The 19056-nt window shown below is 39.3% G+C and overlaps 1 protein-coding gene across 1 annotated transcript in view; it reads right to left on the bottom strand.

Moving 5' to 3' along the window:
- The window catches only part of GABBR2 (gamma-aminobutyric acid type B receptor subunit 2), a 572582-nt gene that overhangs the window by 202649 nt on the left and 350877 nt on the right, over window positions 1-19056 (bottom strand). Inside the window, exons 9-11 of the mRNA XM_068147481.1 lie at window positions 4881-4961; window positions 975-1125; window positions 357-489 (exon numbers count right to left, since the gene is read on the bottom strand). Of these exons, the coding sequence (XP_068003582.1) occupies window positions 357-489; window positions 975-1125; window positions 4881-4961 (365 nt within the window). The remainder of the gene's footprint in view (window positions 1-356; window positions 490-974; window positions 1126-4880; window positions 4962-19056) is intronic.

The following is a 19056-nucleotide window of genomic DNA, read 5'->3' as shown; positions in this document are numbered from 1 at the left end:
CTAGCCTAGCCTAGCCTAGCCTAGTCTATTATATTCATAACCTTTAAAAAAATCTACTTCATACATTTAGCTTCATAGGAAGAAAGTACATCTACTCATTTAGTGTGAGGCTAAATCCCAATGCACTTGAAAATAATAATGATAATGATAATAATAGTAATAGTAGTAGCAGTAGTAATATAGCTTTGTGCATGTTTCAGGATTTGGTCCCAGAAAATATCTTAGGAAAGAACTAAGAGCATTAGTTTAAATGGATTAAAAGGAATGAGACATTCAACTCTCAGACTTTCCTGTTTGCATTTAATGCAGAGCTTCCTGCAAGGCTATCTTCAACCAGAATATATGGAATTACTTACTGTGCAAAGTGTCTCAAATGTCTTTTCGGAGACAAAGGATCCATCAAGGCCAAAAAGAAAAATAGATGCGTAAGAAAGCATCCCTCCAAGGATAATAAGGTTGTTCATGTATGGGCTGGACATCTTTATTAGTCTATGGACAAAAGGTGATAGTGCATTAAAGAAGAAAAGAGTACTGTTAGGCTATTAGAGCAATAAAGAGGAATTTTTTTTTGTAACCAAGCAAACAGATAACCCTTCTTGTAGAACTCCACGAAATGTACAGGCATGCACAATATTTTCTGTTTTATTGAGTCTAGCATTGTTTCAGGTTTTTAAATGCTTATTAAAAAGACCTCCTGTTCCACTCTTATCTAGGGTTAATGCTAACAGCAGTCAGTCAAACATAAATCTAAAAAAAATTACACTTTCCAGACCGTGTAAAAGAACTTGTCTTAACAAACAGACAATCTTTTTCCAGGGTGAATATATTACACAGTGATTTCATTTAAATAGTTTTAAATATCATCGTTCCACAGTTTTAACATGTTCTTTAAATATATATATATGTGACAGACTCTACAAACATGGCATTTAAATATGAAAGAAGTAGTGACAGAAGTAACATGGGTGTCTTACTTCTGATTTCTGTTTTTGATGTTGAAGAACAGGAAAGCGCTGGCCATAATCATTCCTAGGATAGTGAGGGCAGAAAGGATGCTGTAGAGAGGCAGAGAGATCTTGCGTAGCTCCTCCTGTATAATCGTTTTGTCCTTTGGTGGTTCAAGTCCTAGAATTACAAGAGCAAAAAAAAGGGCTAAAGATCAGCCAGATGTGGAATTTCTGTAAGAAAATTTGCCTCTTGATTTCATGGTGTTAGCAACTGTGAACCACATCAGTAGATAATGAAATCCTTGACTTAGACAGACATATGTCAGTCACACTGACTGACAAGAAAGCTTCTGTTTCTGAAGCAGGTAAACATTTTAGGATTAAAAAAAAAATTACACCAGAACTCTAATGCAGAACCCCATCAAGCATATGCTAATTTCCCTCATATTAAAGTGTAAACAAACACTAAAATGTGTACTATGACTGTAAATTTTATCATTGTAGATTATGTTTTTTTCTGAAACAAGAGACAGAGCAGTGAGTAGAAAGCAGAAAGCGTTGTTTCTCGGCATACTGTCATTATCACCATGGCAAATTCAAAAAGCCTGCCTAGATACTTCCCACAGCTGAAGACAAGTCTTGGTGTGGCATTACTCATGCATGAACCAATGGCCCTGGGGGGCTGAAGTGTTTCTGGGCCCTCAGTTTAGGAAAGGATATCAAGACACTTGAACGTGTCCAGAGAAGGGCAACAAGGCTGGTGAGAGGCCTTGAGCACAAGCCCTATGAGGAGAGGTTGAGGGAGCTGGGATTGTTTAGCCTGGAGAAGAGGAGGCTCAGGGGTGACCTGATTGCTCTCTACAACTACCTGAAAGGTGGCTGTAGCCAGGAAGGGGTTGGTCTCTTCTCTCTAGTAACCAGCACCAGAACAAGGGGACACAGTCTCAATCTGTGACAGGGGAAGTTTAGGCTCAAGGTGAGGAGAAAGCTCTTCACTGAGAGAGTCATTTGTCACTGGAATGGGCTGCCCAGGGAGGTGGTGGAGTCACCATCCCTGGAGGTGTTCAAGAGGAGATTGGATGTGGCACTTGGTGCCATGGTCTAGTCATGAGGTCTGTGGTGACAGGTTGGACTCGATCTTTGAGGTCTCTTCCAACCTTGGTGATACTGTGATACTGTGTGATACTGTGAAATGGGACACTGGGTTGTGGGTAGGTTTGGGAAAGCCCTGGGAGTGGAGAGGGGCAGGACTGTTGGTGTACTCAGGACTCTATAGAATGGAATGTGGAAAACTGATAGCAAAGGTTTTATAGGAACAGACCTACTCTGCAAATCCCTGCAGAAATAAACTTGGATGTCTGAACTTAAAAACTATGTTGAAAACTATGTGCTTGAAAAGCAGTCAGCTCCTACTCATTAATGGTTTCTCAGTTTAATGAGAGTAATTGCTTTCCAACACTCTGTATCCCCTACTTCCCATACTCAATTTTACCGTACTAATTTATTTTTAGTAATGCAAAGGATTGCCATAAAGCCTTTTGCATCACTGTCTTCCTTCAGAAAGGTATTTGTGTGTTCTGCAGTGCCTGATTCTGTCCTTGCACATAAGCTCACAACACAGGACTGAGCAGCTTCATTTAAGAAAGTGGCTGGGGAGGCCGAGTTTCATGCACCTGCTGATCACAGACCTGTACGTAACTGACTAGAAGATGCTGTAGAAAAAAATTCACATACACTCTTCTGCTTTGCACCTAGAATATTCAACTATTTCTACAGTACAATTGCTTTACCCATACCAGCTAAGCTGAAACAATTCAGGCAATGGAAACTTACTATCCTTTAAAATTTATGTCCAATGTTTCGGAAAATAAAATAATAATTTGAAAAAAAATGCTTTCCAGTGATCCTAATGAAGTGGCAGTCAAGGAACTGCCATCATCAAATTTTTTGCTGATCTGATATTGGAGCAAAGTACCTCAGATTTCCCCCTTTTCTCTTTCCTACTTCAGACCATGCATTTACAGAGCATGATTCTTCCCTAAGCTAGGCAAGCAACAAGCCAAAACCACAGTAAAGCACATGCTTTAACTAAGTTGAAGTAGATTAGAGGAAAAAACAAAGCCCTCCTTTCACTGAAATATGCAAAGTACACTGATGATTTGCATTTGTTAAATATGAACACTCAGTTATTCTATAAAATGTATCTTCTTATTTGTTAAATGGCCATTCAGTTCTACCTAAGATAACGAATTCTTGTTCTCTTGTGTGCAATTTTATGCAAAGGTTTTAAAAGGGCTCTATTTACCACTCTTAATTTCAACTACTTAAAGTTACTAAGGTTTTTTTTGTACTGCCTGGAAGTGTCCTCCACATCAAATACATGATACCTCCCTGGAGGTGTTCAAGAGGGGATTGGACGTGGCACTTGGTGCCATGGTCTAGTCATGAGGTCTGTGGTGACAGGTTGGACTTGATGATCTTTGAGGTCTCTTCCAACCTTTGTGATACTGTGATACTGTGCCTGTCTCAATGAAAAGTTAAGGTGGGTAAATGGAGAAGGTTTCTCTGAGTCACATAATGAATCCTTAGACAAGTATAAGACAGGCTATGGGTGGAAGGCACACTAAATATGGTCAGACAAGATCCTGAAAATAAACTCTGAACAGAGAATTTTTCCCAGCACTTTATGTCCATAATGGCATGCAGTTATGAACAGAAGCTGCTTCATATTACTTGGTTCATCCTGCATATGTTCTGTGGAAATTAATCTTGTTGAATCAGTATTTAACTACATGATCCTTGTGGCAAAGATAATCACTTTTACACTTTACACTTTTACAACTGGGACAGATTCTGTGCTCTTCATTTCCAAATCCTCATTCTCAGACAGATGTGAGAAGTTCATGTAGCTGTGCTCTTTGAAGTCCAGCAAAGGAGTAGTAGATGGATTAGATAACTGCAATGAAACTCCAGTCATGCTCAGGTAAACCTTGAGTGTTGGGACAGGACACTGGAGGCAGGAGTAGCAGAGCATGGGATACAACAGCTTGATACTCATCCACTGCTGCCAGGGGAAACCACACAGATGTCATGAAGCTGACCTTACTTTCCATTACTGAATTGCACTATAGCAGGGCTTGAGATTAAGTCTTAATTATTAGCTTTAAAAATAATGCATATCCCTATATGCAACAAGAGATATCCTCAAAACTAATTTCAGCTGACATCTGGCTGCCATGAACATATGCTCAGAATATAAGTTGCGGGTATGCCTGCACTCCAACTGCTGTGAGGGCAGAGGAAGGCTCCATGTTAACTTTGGAGTAGCAAGGGATCAAAAATGGCAGAAGACACAGCAAGGCAGGCTACCTGCCTGCTGTGGACCTTGGCATTACTGCTGGGCTGAATGCCCTCTCTGTCCCTGTTTCACAAGGGCCATCTCAAAGCTAACCTTGGGATTTTAAAACCCTGTTTTCTAACTGTCTAACAGACACCTCCCAAAAGAAAACTACCACCTCATTCTTATGTGTGCAAATACAGTGTCCAGAAGGATATCCCTTAGATAATATGAACTGAGGGAGTAGGAAATGTGAATGAGATTAGAATATTATTGACCAGTGGAGATGAAATAGAAGACATACCTGTAGCTTGTAAAACTATCAAAGAATGTTAGCGTACACATAGAAATTTGAATTTTTCTTGGTCATAGGAATCAAAACAATTATACAACATGAGACCATTACGATTTTGTGGAGGTCTCCTGCTTTTGTTTTTTTTTTTATTAAGAACACCTCAGTTCCCCTTCTCTTTATACAGTGTCACAGTCATTTAATATTAGGAATCCTAAACCAGTCCTTTAAGAGCATTCAGTCTTACAATCTACACACAGCTATCCATATCATTCCTGTTCCTCTTTCCATTTTTCAGTCCTACCTTGGAACCTAATGCTGTTGTTCATAATTTCCAGTTCATCAGCCACAGCATTGTACTCTCCCACCTTCACTTCCTTTCTTTCTGCAGAGAAACAAAGAAGAGCAATTGTTTATGGCAGTTCTTGTGTTCTCAATTATTTAACTGATTTTGCCTTCTTTGGTTTTTTGGGTTTTTTTTTGACAGCACATCAAAAAGGAAAGGAAATATACCTGAAGTGCATGAATTATTAAAGCAGAATGCTGGACAGCTAACATCATTAAAAGAAACATTTCTGATTCTTTAAAGAAACACACAATATTTTTTAAAACCCATTTATGTAATCAGAGAATTTTTGTTACTAGGCACATGCATGTCCAGTTTAATCATATTGCTTTACATTATGCAGGATATATTCCTGTGAGAAGAGGCGTGGCTAAATCACACATTCCACTCTTATTTAACAACTAGGACAGCTTGCCTAGTGAAGAATTTCCCAAGGGAGACACCATGGCAGGTTCCAGCCAGTATGGAGTAGACTGTGTAGTCAATAGATAGGCTGGGAATCTAATCTCCTATTCTGACTAGGAATTAGCAACTCATTAGTACCTTGACTGCAAAACACACAATACTATATAATTAAAGCCAACACAGACTGGAGCTAAAATTTTACTGTTACTCTCCTCTGCTATTTTGGGACTATCGTCACGTACATGGCCTCCTTGTACTTAACTGAGCAGAGCAACACAGATATAGGAACTTAATTTGCTTGGTTCCTGTCCTGACCTCCAGCACACATTAGTCCTGCCCATCTGGTAACATCTTGCATTGATTATTTTCTGCTGTTTCTGTTGGATTTTTGGTATGGTTTAGAAGTGCAGAAACTTACTAAATTATCGCTTTTACACTAAAACTTGTACAGTAATGTTTATAAACGTGTGAAGGGTGAGTGTCAGGCTCTGCTCAGAGAGGCCCAATGATAGGACAAAGGGCAGTGGAGTTTAGAAGGTTCCATGTGAACATAAGGAAAAACTTTTTCAGTGTGAGGGTGATAAAACACTGGAACATGCTGACCAGAGAGGTTGTGGAGTCTCCTTCTCTGCAGACATTTGAAACCCACCTGGACGCGTTCCTGTGTGACCTACTTTAGGTGATCCTGACCTGGCAGGGGGGTTGGACTAGGTGATCTTTTGAGGTCCCTTCCAACCCCTAATAACCTGTGATTCTGTGATTTTGATAAGAGATATATAACCACAGGTACATTGGTTACAATTCTGAGTTGGCTCAGTAGAGCCATAAATTTCCCTTCAGGCCTCTACATCTGGAAATGTACAACCCAATTTACATTTCAATTTTGAGCTCATCTCCCTATTTGTGAAACTGATTTTGGGAGCTTATGATCTTGAACTAGACAACAAATTTGAAAAGGTTGTATTTCACCCAACAGCTCCACATTAACCTTTTCTCAGTCCTCACTCAAAGTGATTCTGTCTGTTCAGCTCTGCTGAGTGGAGTAGTTAGGTCCATTTTAGTATCACAGTACATTAGAAGTAGGAAGGGACCTCAAGAGATCATCAAGTCCAAACTCTCTGCCAAAGCAGGATCACTTAGGGTAGTCTGCACAGGAATGCATCCAGGTGGGTTTTGAAAGTCTCCAGAGAAGAAATAAAATCTACACTAATTAATACTAATCTGGGAGCTCACAGGAGGCACAAGTTTTCCTTACACAAAATACACTTTTTATTGTTAAAACTGTTTATGAAGCATTGTAGGCTGGGCTGCAAATTCAGCAGAAAGAACCTAGGCATTTTCTATACCCTCATAAAAAGCTGGAGTTTGCAATTCTGAAAACTGATTTGCCTTGCACATGAGAGTGATCCTCTTATGGGGTGCTAAAACCAGTTTGGAATAAAAGCACAATCCACTGGTCACCAGCAGCAGTTTCACAAAGACTATCCACAGAACATGTTTATACTTTCTGTCACTGGCTGAAAATTTTCTGTGAAATAGATTTACACATAAATATTTGACAGTCTAAAACAGAAAAATCTTCCCAGTAGTCACTTAACAGATAAAATGATTACTGCTAAAAGCTGAACCAATTCACTCCCATATGTATTCGCAGCATGACAGCTATTACCTACAGATCTAAAACATCAAAACAGAACCTAGAAAGGAGACAAGCACCAGAATATGTACAACACACCATGTGCACATTAGATGCCAGATAATCTACATCATCTACCTATACCAAATAGAAAGGACACACACCTTGATTTTGGTCTAGCTACAACTTTACAGCAACATACAGTAATACATAAAACTCTGGGTTCAGATAAAGAGTTGAGATAAGATAAGAGTTTACTGAATAAATGAGATGATGATGCTAATAATAATAATAACAACAACAATAATATGCACAATTACCCTAGCCTATTTGCAGAAAAAGCACAACAGAAAGCAGCAGCAAGCAGAAGCACGTGAGGTAAAAACCCAATGCAGGGAGCTACTCCTGCATCCCTCCCTGTCCTGCTGCCATCTCAGCAGAAGAGAAAACACCAAAACCGCTGGAACCCAAAAGCAGCAACTGGAACAGGAAGCATCTCATATTACAATCTGAACTTGAAGCCACATAATACTTTGCCCCAGGCAGCATTTTCATTTTGAAGATGGCATGAGGCAGGACAGTTCTGAATATCAGCAGCAAATTTTAATTCAATCCATGACAAGGATATACCATCCAATTCATGGTATGATTACAGGGATGCTGAGGGAAGGCACAAATAGTCTTTTTGCTCTTTTGTACACCCAACAAGGAGTATAACTGTAGCTGTTGTTTTTTTTCAGTTCCCCAAACATCAGAGACAGTCATCTCCAAATATTAATTAAAGGAAGCAAGGAAGCAGCACTATGGCTCTCTGTTCTCTTGAGTAGGCCAACATGGTTAAGGATGGGACTGCAGGCCCTACTTTCCTATACGCCATGCCCTTGAATTCCCTTTGGAAGTTCTGAATTATTTATCAGTATACTGTTTGTATAATTTAGTTTATATCTGTCAAAATCTTTGTGTGCTCAATAATAAAAGAACAGGAGGCAGTGGAACTCCTTCAAATAAACACACCAACAAAGGGCTTTGCACAATATTCTGAATACGATGTTGACTTCTCTCTGCAGTACTTCCACTATTTTTAACTTTGTCTTTCCATACTCATGATGGAGAGATGCTCAGGTTAAAATGAAGAGGGAAAATGTGAGAAAAAACATACATGTTCTGTGAGATAATGCTTGTCTACACCATCACAAGAGTGGCAGGATTTTAGAACTTGAATCTGCAGCTGTTCTTTCAGACAGGAATAGAAAAGAATGAACACTAACCGATCCAGAGAAAACTGGTCAAAAAAAATATGTAATAGAAAATTACACCTATTGAACATAATTATAAACAACTAATCCTTGCTGTTAATTAATTATCACAGATAGATTACTTATATGCCAAGATGAAAGCCTTCTGTCAACAAAGAACTCTTGAAGGTGAATTAAAATGCTTTCTTCTACATGTTTTATTAGAGAATTTTATAGCTCACTTTAAGGAACACTGCCACTTAATCAACTGAGTCACAATTCAAACCCTTAATACAGCAGATTTTTAACTGCATATCAGGTAGCTACATGTTCTTGTTGAATGTAAGCAAAAATAATCCTGCAATGGACATGAGTTGAGTAAAACACATTTACCAAAAAGCACAACAGTATTATAAATACTTCAGGCTCGAGGTGAGAAGAAAGTTCTTCACAGAAAGAGTAATTGGTCATTGGAATGTGCTGCCCAGGGAGGTGGAGGAGTCACCATCCCTGGAGGTGTTCAGAAAAGGATTGGACTTGGCACTTAAAGCCATGATTTAGTTAGTCATGAGGTGTTAAGTATTCAGTAATACGTTGGAGTTGATGATCTTGGAGGTCTTTTCCAACCTATGATTCCATGATTCTATTCTATGATGAATGCCTGTATGAAAGTTATCCACTGACACTGAAAATTCCCAGATGAGACTATGCTTACTTTCAGGCTTCTCTGCTATATGTCCACTACGTTTTTTATGTGTAAGTATTTCCACCTCATGAAGACATTTTCTATTGAGAGATGTTTAAGGGTGAGAAAGCACTTGCAATGCATAAGAGATGGGACACACAAACTTCCATGGCAGACTACAGTGAAAAGTGAGATTTTTTTGAGACTTACAAACCCAAGAATGTGTGTATGGGGAAAGTCTTTAGTACCTAGGAATGACATTATCAATGCCTCCACTCTCACAAATGGCTAGCTCCTAATGACAACAAAACTGTCTATATCTGAAGCTTGTAGCACTTTCAAGAAATAACCCTAGTGGTGATGAAATTAAGTCAATACAAAAATGTTTACACTAGTGTAATCACCAGTATAATTTATGCTGATGATAATAAGGGTACTCTGAAATAACAGTGTGTTATGATGTTACAAAAAGATGTATATTGATATGTGAATGCATTTATGAACTCCTACATGTCTAGCAGGCTATACCAATGTAAAAAAAAACCCTGTCTAGAACACCAAAACAAAAATAAATTAACAGGTCTGCCCTAACAGGACTGTGCTGGCTAAACCACATGCCTGTAAATGAAAATAAAGGACCTCAGAGCTTTAAATAGCTAACCATAACTTGGCACGACTATTGTTATGCTACTGCAGCTCATTATAAAGTTCCATGCTAACTACAACAACAAACATGCAAGTGATGAACATTCACATTCCAACAAATATAAAGTAAATTTAATAATTTTACTATGGACTATTCTCTAGGTGAGGGACACGGAGGATTCTCATCTAAAGGACACTTAGGCTGTTCTCAATTTAGAAGCAGCAGAAAAATAAAGATATAACCTGTAGCTGAAAGCATACCTAAGTCTTAGTTCTTCCTGAAAATCATCCCTGGATAAGGTGCTGCTACCATGGTTCCTTCTCCTTGAAAAGCTGTTCAAAGTTTTCTATACAGCCCCTCTTTCTCCAGTGAGGAAATTATCACTGTACGCCTTGAAAACCTTCCTCTGACATCACTTTAACAATCTCTTCCACTCTTTGTCAGCTGCCCCTCTTGATTAACTCATTGTAATTGAGGGGGAGTAATCAGGTGCTTAGCACAGTAGAAAATCTTGCTGCATATTCAGCACTCAACAGCCTATCCCAGGATCCAATATTACTAAACCTTCTTCTATAAGAGAAACATTTTGATCTTGCACATTGTTCCTCACCCATGCATTGCAGACCAACAGGACTGCTGAGGAATATTTACTTATCAGAAAATGCCCAAGGGGCTACCACGAGGTGAAACTGAGCATGGACCATACACAACTGAAATGGTTGAAGATCCCTAGGAAGAGAATTACACTTTAATTTGGAAATATTTTCATTTCAAATAAATCTCCTATATATTAATCAAAAAGCATGCCACTGCAGTCACACTTTCAAAGACACATCTAACTTGTCTGAAGGTTCACATTTCACAAGTTACTGGCAACTCACTGACAGGTTCAGTCCAGAGGCAGAACGAAGGGCGCATGGACACATTACATTATGGTATCCTGAGGCTTGCCTTTTTCCAGTTTGGCCTCTGGTCACATTCCCTTCTAAAGAGTGAATGTTTTACTTTAGCACTTTAAACTGTCAGTCACCTAGCAATCATTCATCTGTGACAGGGCTTAGCTCTTCTTTCTCATTACCTCTATTACCTACTGCAAAAGCCCCTAAAGAGCTAATGTGCTGCTAGGAGCAACAGTAATCCTGTGATCAAGGTTATTCAAAGAACAAGTCCCAGGAAAGAAGACGGACCTAACACAAAGAGTGAAAAATCTGAGCTGGAGACTGCAAAGTGATGACAAATATGAGAACACTTTCCATATTTCAGTAAAACCACTCCAAATTGCCTGCAAAATCTCTTCTAACCTGTTCCACCTTTGTCTTGCCCATTTGGAAAGCTGCTTCACAAACTAACAATCTACAACAAATGCTTTTACGTTGCTGAATTAAATCAAGCATCATGAAAGCTAATTTTCTTCAGAATAAATACAGAAATATTTCATGTTGTGGATCTTGCAGAAACTCTTAGCAAATTAATGTAATCTTAACTTCTGTAATATATCCTTGTCAAACAGGACCAGGAAGCTTTTCAGTTATCCTTATCAGACATCAGCAATACCTGATACAAGTTGAAAGATTCCAATTAAAATACAAAATAAATTAAAAAATCACAAGAGAAGCTTATAAATAATGAATGAGCAAAGCTTTCTTTCATTACTTTCTATCCACTTGTAGGTAACCATTTCTTTGTTTAAAGACACAAATGCTGAAATTAAGAATCGCAGTTCAAATACGGAAGAAAATGTCAGGTCAGACAGAAGATTATTCCCCAGCAGAAGCTGCCAGAAAGGAAAGAATTAAGGAAGAAAAATATGTTACCTTTGCAAGGACTTGAATTGCCACAGATCTTACCCTTGTTATTAAAGTTAAAAATCTGGGTTTGCCCAAAGGAGCATTACCATCATCTTTAAATCTCGCATAACTATTTCCTTCATTTGAAGTTCTTGTTTAGTGTTTTATTTCTGAAATCCTGGATTCCAGTGCACACAACATCCAGGAAATCCTGAGGTATGATAGCAGTTTATATAGAAGGTGGTAATTCCTCAAGTCCTATCTTGCATGCACCCATAAACAAAACAGACAGAAAGGTTAAACTAGACAAAGGCCAAACAGCGTATGTCAGCTAAGAAGTCTTAACCCAGGGCTTATTTCACTAGATTAGCAAACAGGACATAGCAAGCAGCACATAAAATGCCATTAAATATCCTGAACTCATAAAATAAATCTAGTTGCTTTATAGCCCAGAAAGACTTTTCCATTAAAAGTTCAAGCAGCTACATTTTAAAAAGCTTATAAAAATTAATTCTACTGATTGTTTCTAGCCTCCCTGATCTTAGTACTGTCTCCTATTTTCCTTGTTAGACCAGCTTCTAGATCTGCACAGAAATGTAGTAACAGAATTCATGTGGATTTAATACCTGAATATCTCAGATATTTGTTTATCATGTATCCAAGAGCTTTACAATGAAACAAATAATAATGTCTTTGAGTTTAAAACAATCACTGCTTAAAATCTGAATTGGGAACACCCTCATTATGTTTTTTCATTCACAAAACTGAGAAAGGTATAAATATGTACAAAATAATGAAGGCAGGTTATTCATGAAGTATAACGAGTGTTGTGATGAAGCAAGTGTACAGAGGTGATGTTAATTCCTCCAAAAAGAGTTTCCTGTTTCTTAGGATGCATAATATATTACTTAGTACATTCAAACAAGGTTGTTTAGGAGATCAAACTTTTGGTTTTAATACTTCTATCATAAAATTCTAACTGAGAATCATAATCAAAGTGTACAACCACTGAATCATATGTCAGCAATTTGAATTACTTTTAGCTCCATTAAGGAGATAAGAGACACAAAGAAATAGTCAAATAAGTATGGTATGATTATATTTTAGGATTTACACATGTTCAATAACTGCAACATCTCAATCCAGATAAGAGTTTTCCTATTTTATTGTTTGTCCTCATTTATGATTTGGTTAACTTTGCAGTGACTAAAAATCCTCATCATGATGATAGTTCATTTGCCAAAGTAATTTGAATTCAAACAGTACCACAGAGTGCAAGCACATATGTGTGCTTTTTTAAATATAAATATTCATCTATATGTAACATGGTCTGCAAACAAAAGTAGATACTAATTTCACTTGGCATCATCTGTCTCTATCAGAATCTAAAATCACTGTGTATTTCTTGGTTCAATATTTACAGTGGGGAACAGGGCTGCCTGAGTAAAATTACAGGCAGCCACCTTTAGAAGGAATTTTCTCAGTTACTAAATAATAACACAACTTCATTACTTGTTATGTGCCTTTAAGTACCTTTACTCTCATACACGAGTTCATTTTCTATAGTAGGTGTGCTATGAAATCGACCTGTGCAGACACAGAGACCTAGTCTGGCTTCCCAGGACACCTTTCCACTTCCCAGGTTTAAAGGGCCATCAAGGCAGTGACAGGTTTGGACACAGCTGCCAACTGATGTGCAGAGAAGTCCCTCTGGCAGCAGCCCAGGGCCCAGCAGCAGCTCCATCTGTCAGAGCCTCCCTTGGAGAGGGACAACTGAAACCAGGACTGTGAAGGAGATGGAGGTGCCAGTGAGAGAGAATGTGATTGTGTTTGGTTACCTGTGGAGTTTGATTTTAGAGTACTGAAATGTCAGAGAGTGAGGCACAATTCTAGCTATACCACGATACTGTACTAATTCAAAGATAAGGGACAGAAAACCATAGGATGGCAGCATACTCATTCTTTCCAAAAAAACTCAAGATAACAGAGCAGTAGTGTTTTCAGACCTCTTGTACCAGGGCAGCAAAGCAGTTATTATCTCTCTGGTACCCTGGAAACTGTGTCTGAGTAGGCACAGTGTGCACTATCAGGAAAGTCCACCAAAAGAAAGATTTGAACCATTATTAAATTGCCACAGAATAGGGTTGGGTTTTTTACAGTTAAGCCAGAAGTTACTCATGAACTTGAGTCAATTTCACAAGTGGTGTCATTTAAGGAAGAAATGCCTGGGAATGGCATTACTGTCAGTCTTTCCTGACTCATCAGGTTAAAGTTCATCTATAGCTGAAAAAAACAAAGATACCCAAGACAGTAGCTTAATTCTGGCTTCCATCTGCTGGCTCAGCTGCTAAGCTTTCCATACAAACCTGACAGAAGACGTGACTGGCCACCACCAGGGGATGTCCTCATAGGAAAGACAGTCCTAGGGACCTGTATTTCCTTGACTCCTGCCCAGCTGCACACTCTATTTGAATCAGTCAAGATCAGAGTGACCTTTTCCTCCTCCAGTATGTTCAATATTCTAGCCTTCAGTTTTATTTTCTTGCTGACACCCAAAAGAAATATTTTGCTACATTTACCTAAATCATTACTTTTCTAACTGAAATTTTAAATCAATTTGATGTGGAGTATCTTGGGAATACTAATAAAAAATAAAAAGAAAACCAAACCAAACAAACAACCAAACAACAAACCAAAACCAACCAACCAAAAACACCAACCAAACAAACAAAAGACAAAACCAAAGCAACTAACCAAACAAAAAAAACCCAAACAAACAAACAAAAAAAGCAATTACGTTATCTTGGATGGCTATCTCTTTCCCCAGAGAGGCTTTTCTTGTCAGGGTGGTGATGCACAGCACAACCATTGGCAGGGGCTCCAGTCTGTGGACAGCTTCAGCTGACCTGAACAGTGCTGCCAAGTCTGCCATCATGTCTTTGGATGCCCAGTCATACAGAAAAAGCTGCATGATGCAGTCCTCCTTCTGAGGGTTGGGTCACCCTTTCTAACTTATGTTATTCCTTTAATTTTGGTCATCACATGACAGAAACAGAAATGTCCCCCATCACAGAAGATACATGCTTGGCCAGAGAAGAGGGCCAGGACACCATTCCAGCTATTGCATAGACACGATGAAGTAAATGAGTGGCTCACAAGGTGGTTGCTTTCCCTCACCTTAGCAAGGTATGCCTGCTTCTGGTAATCTCATACAAGACAGGGACCAAACAGAAGCTCCATTATCACACTTTTGGATGCATACCTACAATTATATGATTAGGGCCTTCCCTCACCATCTGTCAGAGTTGTGCTTCCCCTGCCCTGGGAGGGGAGGGCTCAGCACATGCTGAGCAGCCTCACAGCAGGCTGTGTGTGCCTGGTCTGCTTCAGCAGAGGGGTCAGAAAATAAGAGGCTCTGTCTTCTTCCTTACCTACTATATCCTTAAACGTTTTCAGAATTAAGAGTGTGTTATTTAAAGGTTGCAGTTTCACAATTGCTGTGCCTAAGATGGCAAGAGAGCAACAGCTGATGTGCATATTATGAGTGTTGGATCTGCACTACTATGTCCTTGAATATCCACGCTTGCCATTACACCAGGTGGCCTGTGAAAACACTGAATATCTCCTTCATGATTCAGAGTCAAACCCAAAGGCAGAATTCCTTACTGTCCTCATCCTAAGATACAAAATAAGAGATCTGAAGCAGAGCTGAGCCCATTTATACAAAGCTGCAAACTTTGTGCTCTTTTCTGTCTCACAATTGCTGGGGCATGGCAATTGCCGGGGTTTTGTTTGCTGTTGTTTTTCCTGTACAAAAAGCCAGTTTTGACTCACCCAGTCTTGTTTATCCCAGGTAGTTTATTTAGAAAGAGCAGGGGAAGACTTCCAGAAAAAAAAAAATAAATTAGAGCAACAAAGACCCAAACAACCTGCATCTCCAAGTGACCCATTTTTGAGCTAGAGGGGAGAATTTAAAGGCTACCAAGTAATGATATTCCCTTAGATCACTCTTTCAGCTTCCACTGCTGAGGTGAAGAGAGCCATCACTCACAGCCATTGAAGGCCACAGACATAGAGCCTTTCAAGCTCCAGCGCTCCCCCGACAATCATCTTCCCCTACAGAAGACCAGCTTGGGGCTTAGAGCCACTTGGGATCACAGATTATATTTCCTGTCCTCAGGGAGGTATGCTCTCCATCAGGGACAGGCTTGACACTGCTATATTTAAGGATGGCACACCAGGGAGTGAGAAAACAAGAAATGCTACACAGCCCCAGGATGCCCATCTAACCCAGGAACTGCATGATTCATAGGGTGAGAAAAGTGTGTTTGAGAGTGCTGCTTTGAGTGTTTTTACAGGCAGAAGTGGATGCTGAGAAATCCCTCCTCAAAGTCTGTGTTTCTTGCCCATCTTTTTTGACCCCTAAGAAGATATCTGACAAGTTTGGAAAGCTTACAGTACCCAGCAGGAGGAATGGTGCTGTGACAATATAAGCACATGTGTGAGGAACCTAAAGCCTGGGGTACTGGCCAAAGTGTGCAGGAGGTAAGGCTATGTACAAGCCCCATGCTTTAGGGCACTGTAAGAAATTAAATCTCTGTATGAAATGTTAGTAGCTAGAAAAAAATGACCATGTCCTACTCAGATCTCATAGCATTTGAAATGTTCTGTGTATCAGCCCAGCCAGCTAGGACCCTCCAATCATCTTTCTCACTTTATGAATTTCTATTTGATGCCCTTGTGTTTGTGAACTGCGTGTCTGGAAGAGGCCTATTTTGAAATGTAAAATGAGAGTAACAATCACTTCAGAATGTAATCCACCCTGATACACACTTTAATGTTGTCAGAGCTTTTGGGCTTTCTTCAGTTACTATAGGTACATTTTAGTAGGATGCATTCTAGTCTTGAACTTCAGCATTTTATAACTACTACAAATTCTTTATTTCTCCTTTTAAATTCTAATGGCATTAAAGCATACAGGGGAAAAAATATTGCAAAAGAAAGCTACTTCAGATCATATTTTTTAGCCTGATCTTGTATTCAAGATGACAGAAACACTTCAACTGGAACTTGCTAAAAGTATCATAGTATCAGTCAGGGTTGGAAGGGACCACAAGGATCATCTAGTTCCAACACCCCTGCCATGGGCACGGACACCTCACACTAGATCAGGCTGGCCAGAGCTGCGTCCAGCCTGGGCTTAAACACCTCCAGGGACGGGGCCTCAACCACCTCCCTGGACAACCCATTCCAGGGCTTCACCAGTCTCATGGTGAAGAACTTCCTCCTCACGTCCAGCCTGAATCTTCCCACCTCCAGCTTCATTCCATTCCCCCTAGTCCTATCACTACCTGATTGATATCCTGAGAAGTCCCTCCCCAGCCTTTTTGTAGGCCCAAAATAACTCCATTTTTTTCTGTGAATTTAGTGAACCTTCACTTTCTTTAACCTGATTTGAGGAATTTCTTTGTATTTCTATCCCACTGGAAAAAACTTTTAATACCAATTAGGAACAATACATATTTTGCTAAGAGCAAAGAAAATGGTGTGAAGACTGGTTAAGATACTTGTGAGAGACTAAAAGTTGACTCTCCTGGTGTGACTCAACAAAGATAAAATCACTTGCTGCTTGCCCAGACAATAGCTGATATGTGTTGGGCAGAGCTACTGGAACGACTCTTGGAAGGTGCAAAGATAACATCATGAACACTGGTCTGCAGCTGGCCTACAACAATGGCCCAAGGACCCAGCCATCAAGCCTTCAGGACAAGATAATCTCCACCCATCAAGTACCCTGGAGAGGGTAGACAATGGATTCACCACCTGTTTCCTGATGTGTAATGAGTGTGGGGGCATGTAGATGGACAAGGAGGAGGCGGAGGGCCCCTCTCCCCCTCCATCTAGACCTCTGCCCAAACACACAGGAATACACAGAAAGATTTCCTGGGGAATGATACCTGGATATTTACCAAAGGATGATTTCCTGGCCCTGGAATTTCTGAGGGACAATACTTGGACACATACCTAAGGACTGAAAACTGTATAAAAGACTTGAGCCACTACTAGCTTTAGAGAAGAAAGAAGATGGCACCACACGCTGGAAACATCGCAGGGCAACACAACGGATCTTGGACTCTCTTCACCTCTGACCATTGATAATCTAATTCCTTCCCTCTTCTCTCTCTCTTCTCTCTCTCCCTCTCTCTATTTTCTCCCTCTCTGCTTCTCTCTCTCCCTCTCTCTATTTTCTCCCTCTCTGCTTCTTATTTCCACTTTGTTTATGTAATAAATAGCCTAGCTGTTGATATTTTTGCCTCGATTGTGCCTCTAATTTCACAGCACGGGAATATTCAGAAGAACTGAGTCTCTTTCCCTCTCCGGACAGAGACAATACTAAGAAGAGTTTTGAAGTTACAGCCTCTAATTTTATTTTTAATGTTTGCTTCAAAAGTTTCCTAAAATATATTACACTTCCATATTGTAGTGGTTAATTTTAAATCCTGGTTTATTTTTCCTTTTGTTTGTTCATCTGGAGTATGAATAGCTGCAGAAAGCGGACTTGAATTAAGAGACAAAAGCTCCCATGGAAAGCTACAGCCATTAAATGATAATTGCTCTAAATAATAAAGGATTTAATAATTAATATAGAGCAGTTATATAATACACCTGACAGGCATCTCTGGAATAAAGTTGCCTGGCAAGGCACAGCCAGAGCACACAAGCATTTATGCGTAAGCATAGCTTTGATTTCGTGCATAACATTAAATGAGCTCATCTAGGAGTTTCCAGAATCAATACTGATCTTCTGCATAAGGAGAGGAAACAGTTTGACAAAACACTCATAGCTCAAAAGAATCTATTCTGCCCAGAAAATTGACAGCATACTGCAATGACAATTTTAGTTTGAACATTTGCTTGTTAGAAGAGGCCAGGATTTATGCCTGTAGGAATGAAAATACAATATAAGGCAAAAAATCCTTGAAAAGATTATTAAAACTGGAAAAGCAGAAGGGGTTTTGGGTGCTGTTTTTGTTTGTTTGTTTGTTTTCATATATCACTGTAGTGCAGTATGACAGTGAAGAACTGCAGAGACTATACAATTGTCTAGATGCACAAAACTGGAAAACTGATGTACAATATTAGTGTCATGAGCTTTTCATTTTGACTGGAATAAAATCTTGACAAAATCTAATGTTTCAAACATGGAGAATATTCGTCTCCCCGTTCCAGCATAAAGTTTGCCTTTTGCCTCAGATAATGTTAAAATTGTAGATGAATATTAAGTAAAGAAAGCTGGGGTTTGTTTGGTGTGTGAAAGCAAGAGGAATTCTGACAGCGGAAATTGCCAATAGCGGTTTAAAGACACAAAAAAAAACTATCTGCAAAAGTCAGTTGCCCCATGAACTTTAATTGTTACAAGTTGGGAACCCAAAGCTACAGTGATTAAACTGTGAGAAGGGGATTAAATTCTTACTTGAAGTGAATCTGTATCACTGTGCATGTGTATCTAAGCAACTGCTACCAATCTCTCACAAGTTACAGCTCTCAGTGGAAATTTAAACTATAAAGAATTTCAGGCAGAAGGGGAAAAGAATGAACAGAGCAGAATCATAATCTATGTCAGGTGTTTCACACAGCAGAATTATGAAGAGGAAGTACTTTATCTATTTGACCACACATTTATAACCCTTCAAATTTTAGGAATTTCAGTGCAAAATTATATTAGAAAAATATAATTAA

Source organism: Melanerpes formicivorus, unplaced genomic scaffold (genome assembly GCF_026170545.1).
Source record: "Melanerpes formicivorus ecotype bairdi unplaced genomic scaffold, bMelFor1.0.p_v2 SCAF_15, whole genome shotgun sequence".
NCBI lineage: Eukaryota > Metazoa > Chordata > Aves > Piciformes > Picidae > Melanerpes > Melanerpes formicivorus.
The sequence above is the reverse complement of the archived record's forward strand: the minus strand, read 5'-3'. Positions and strand labels throughout refer to the sequence as shown.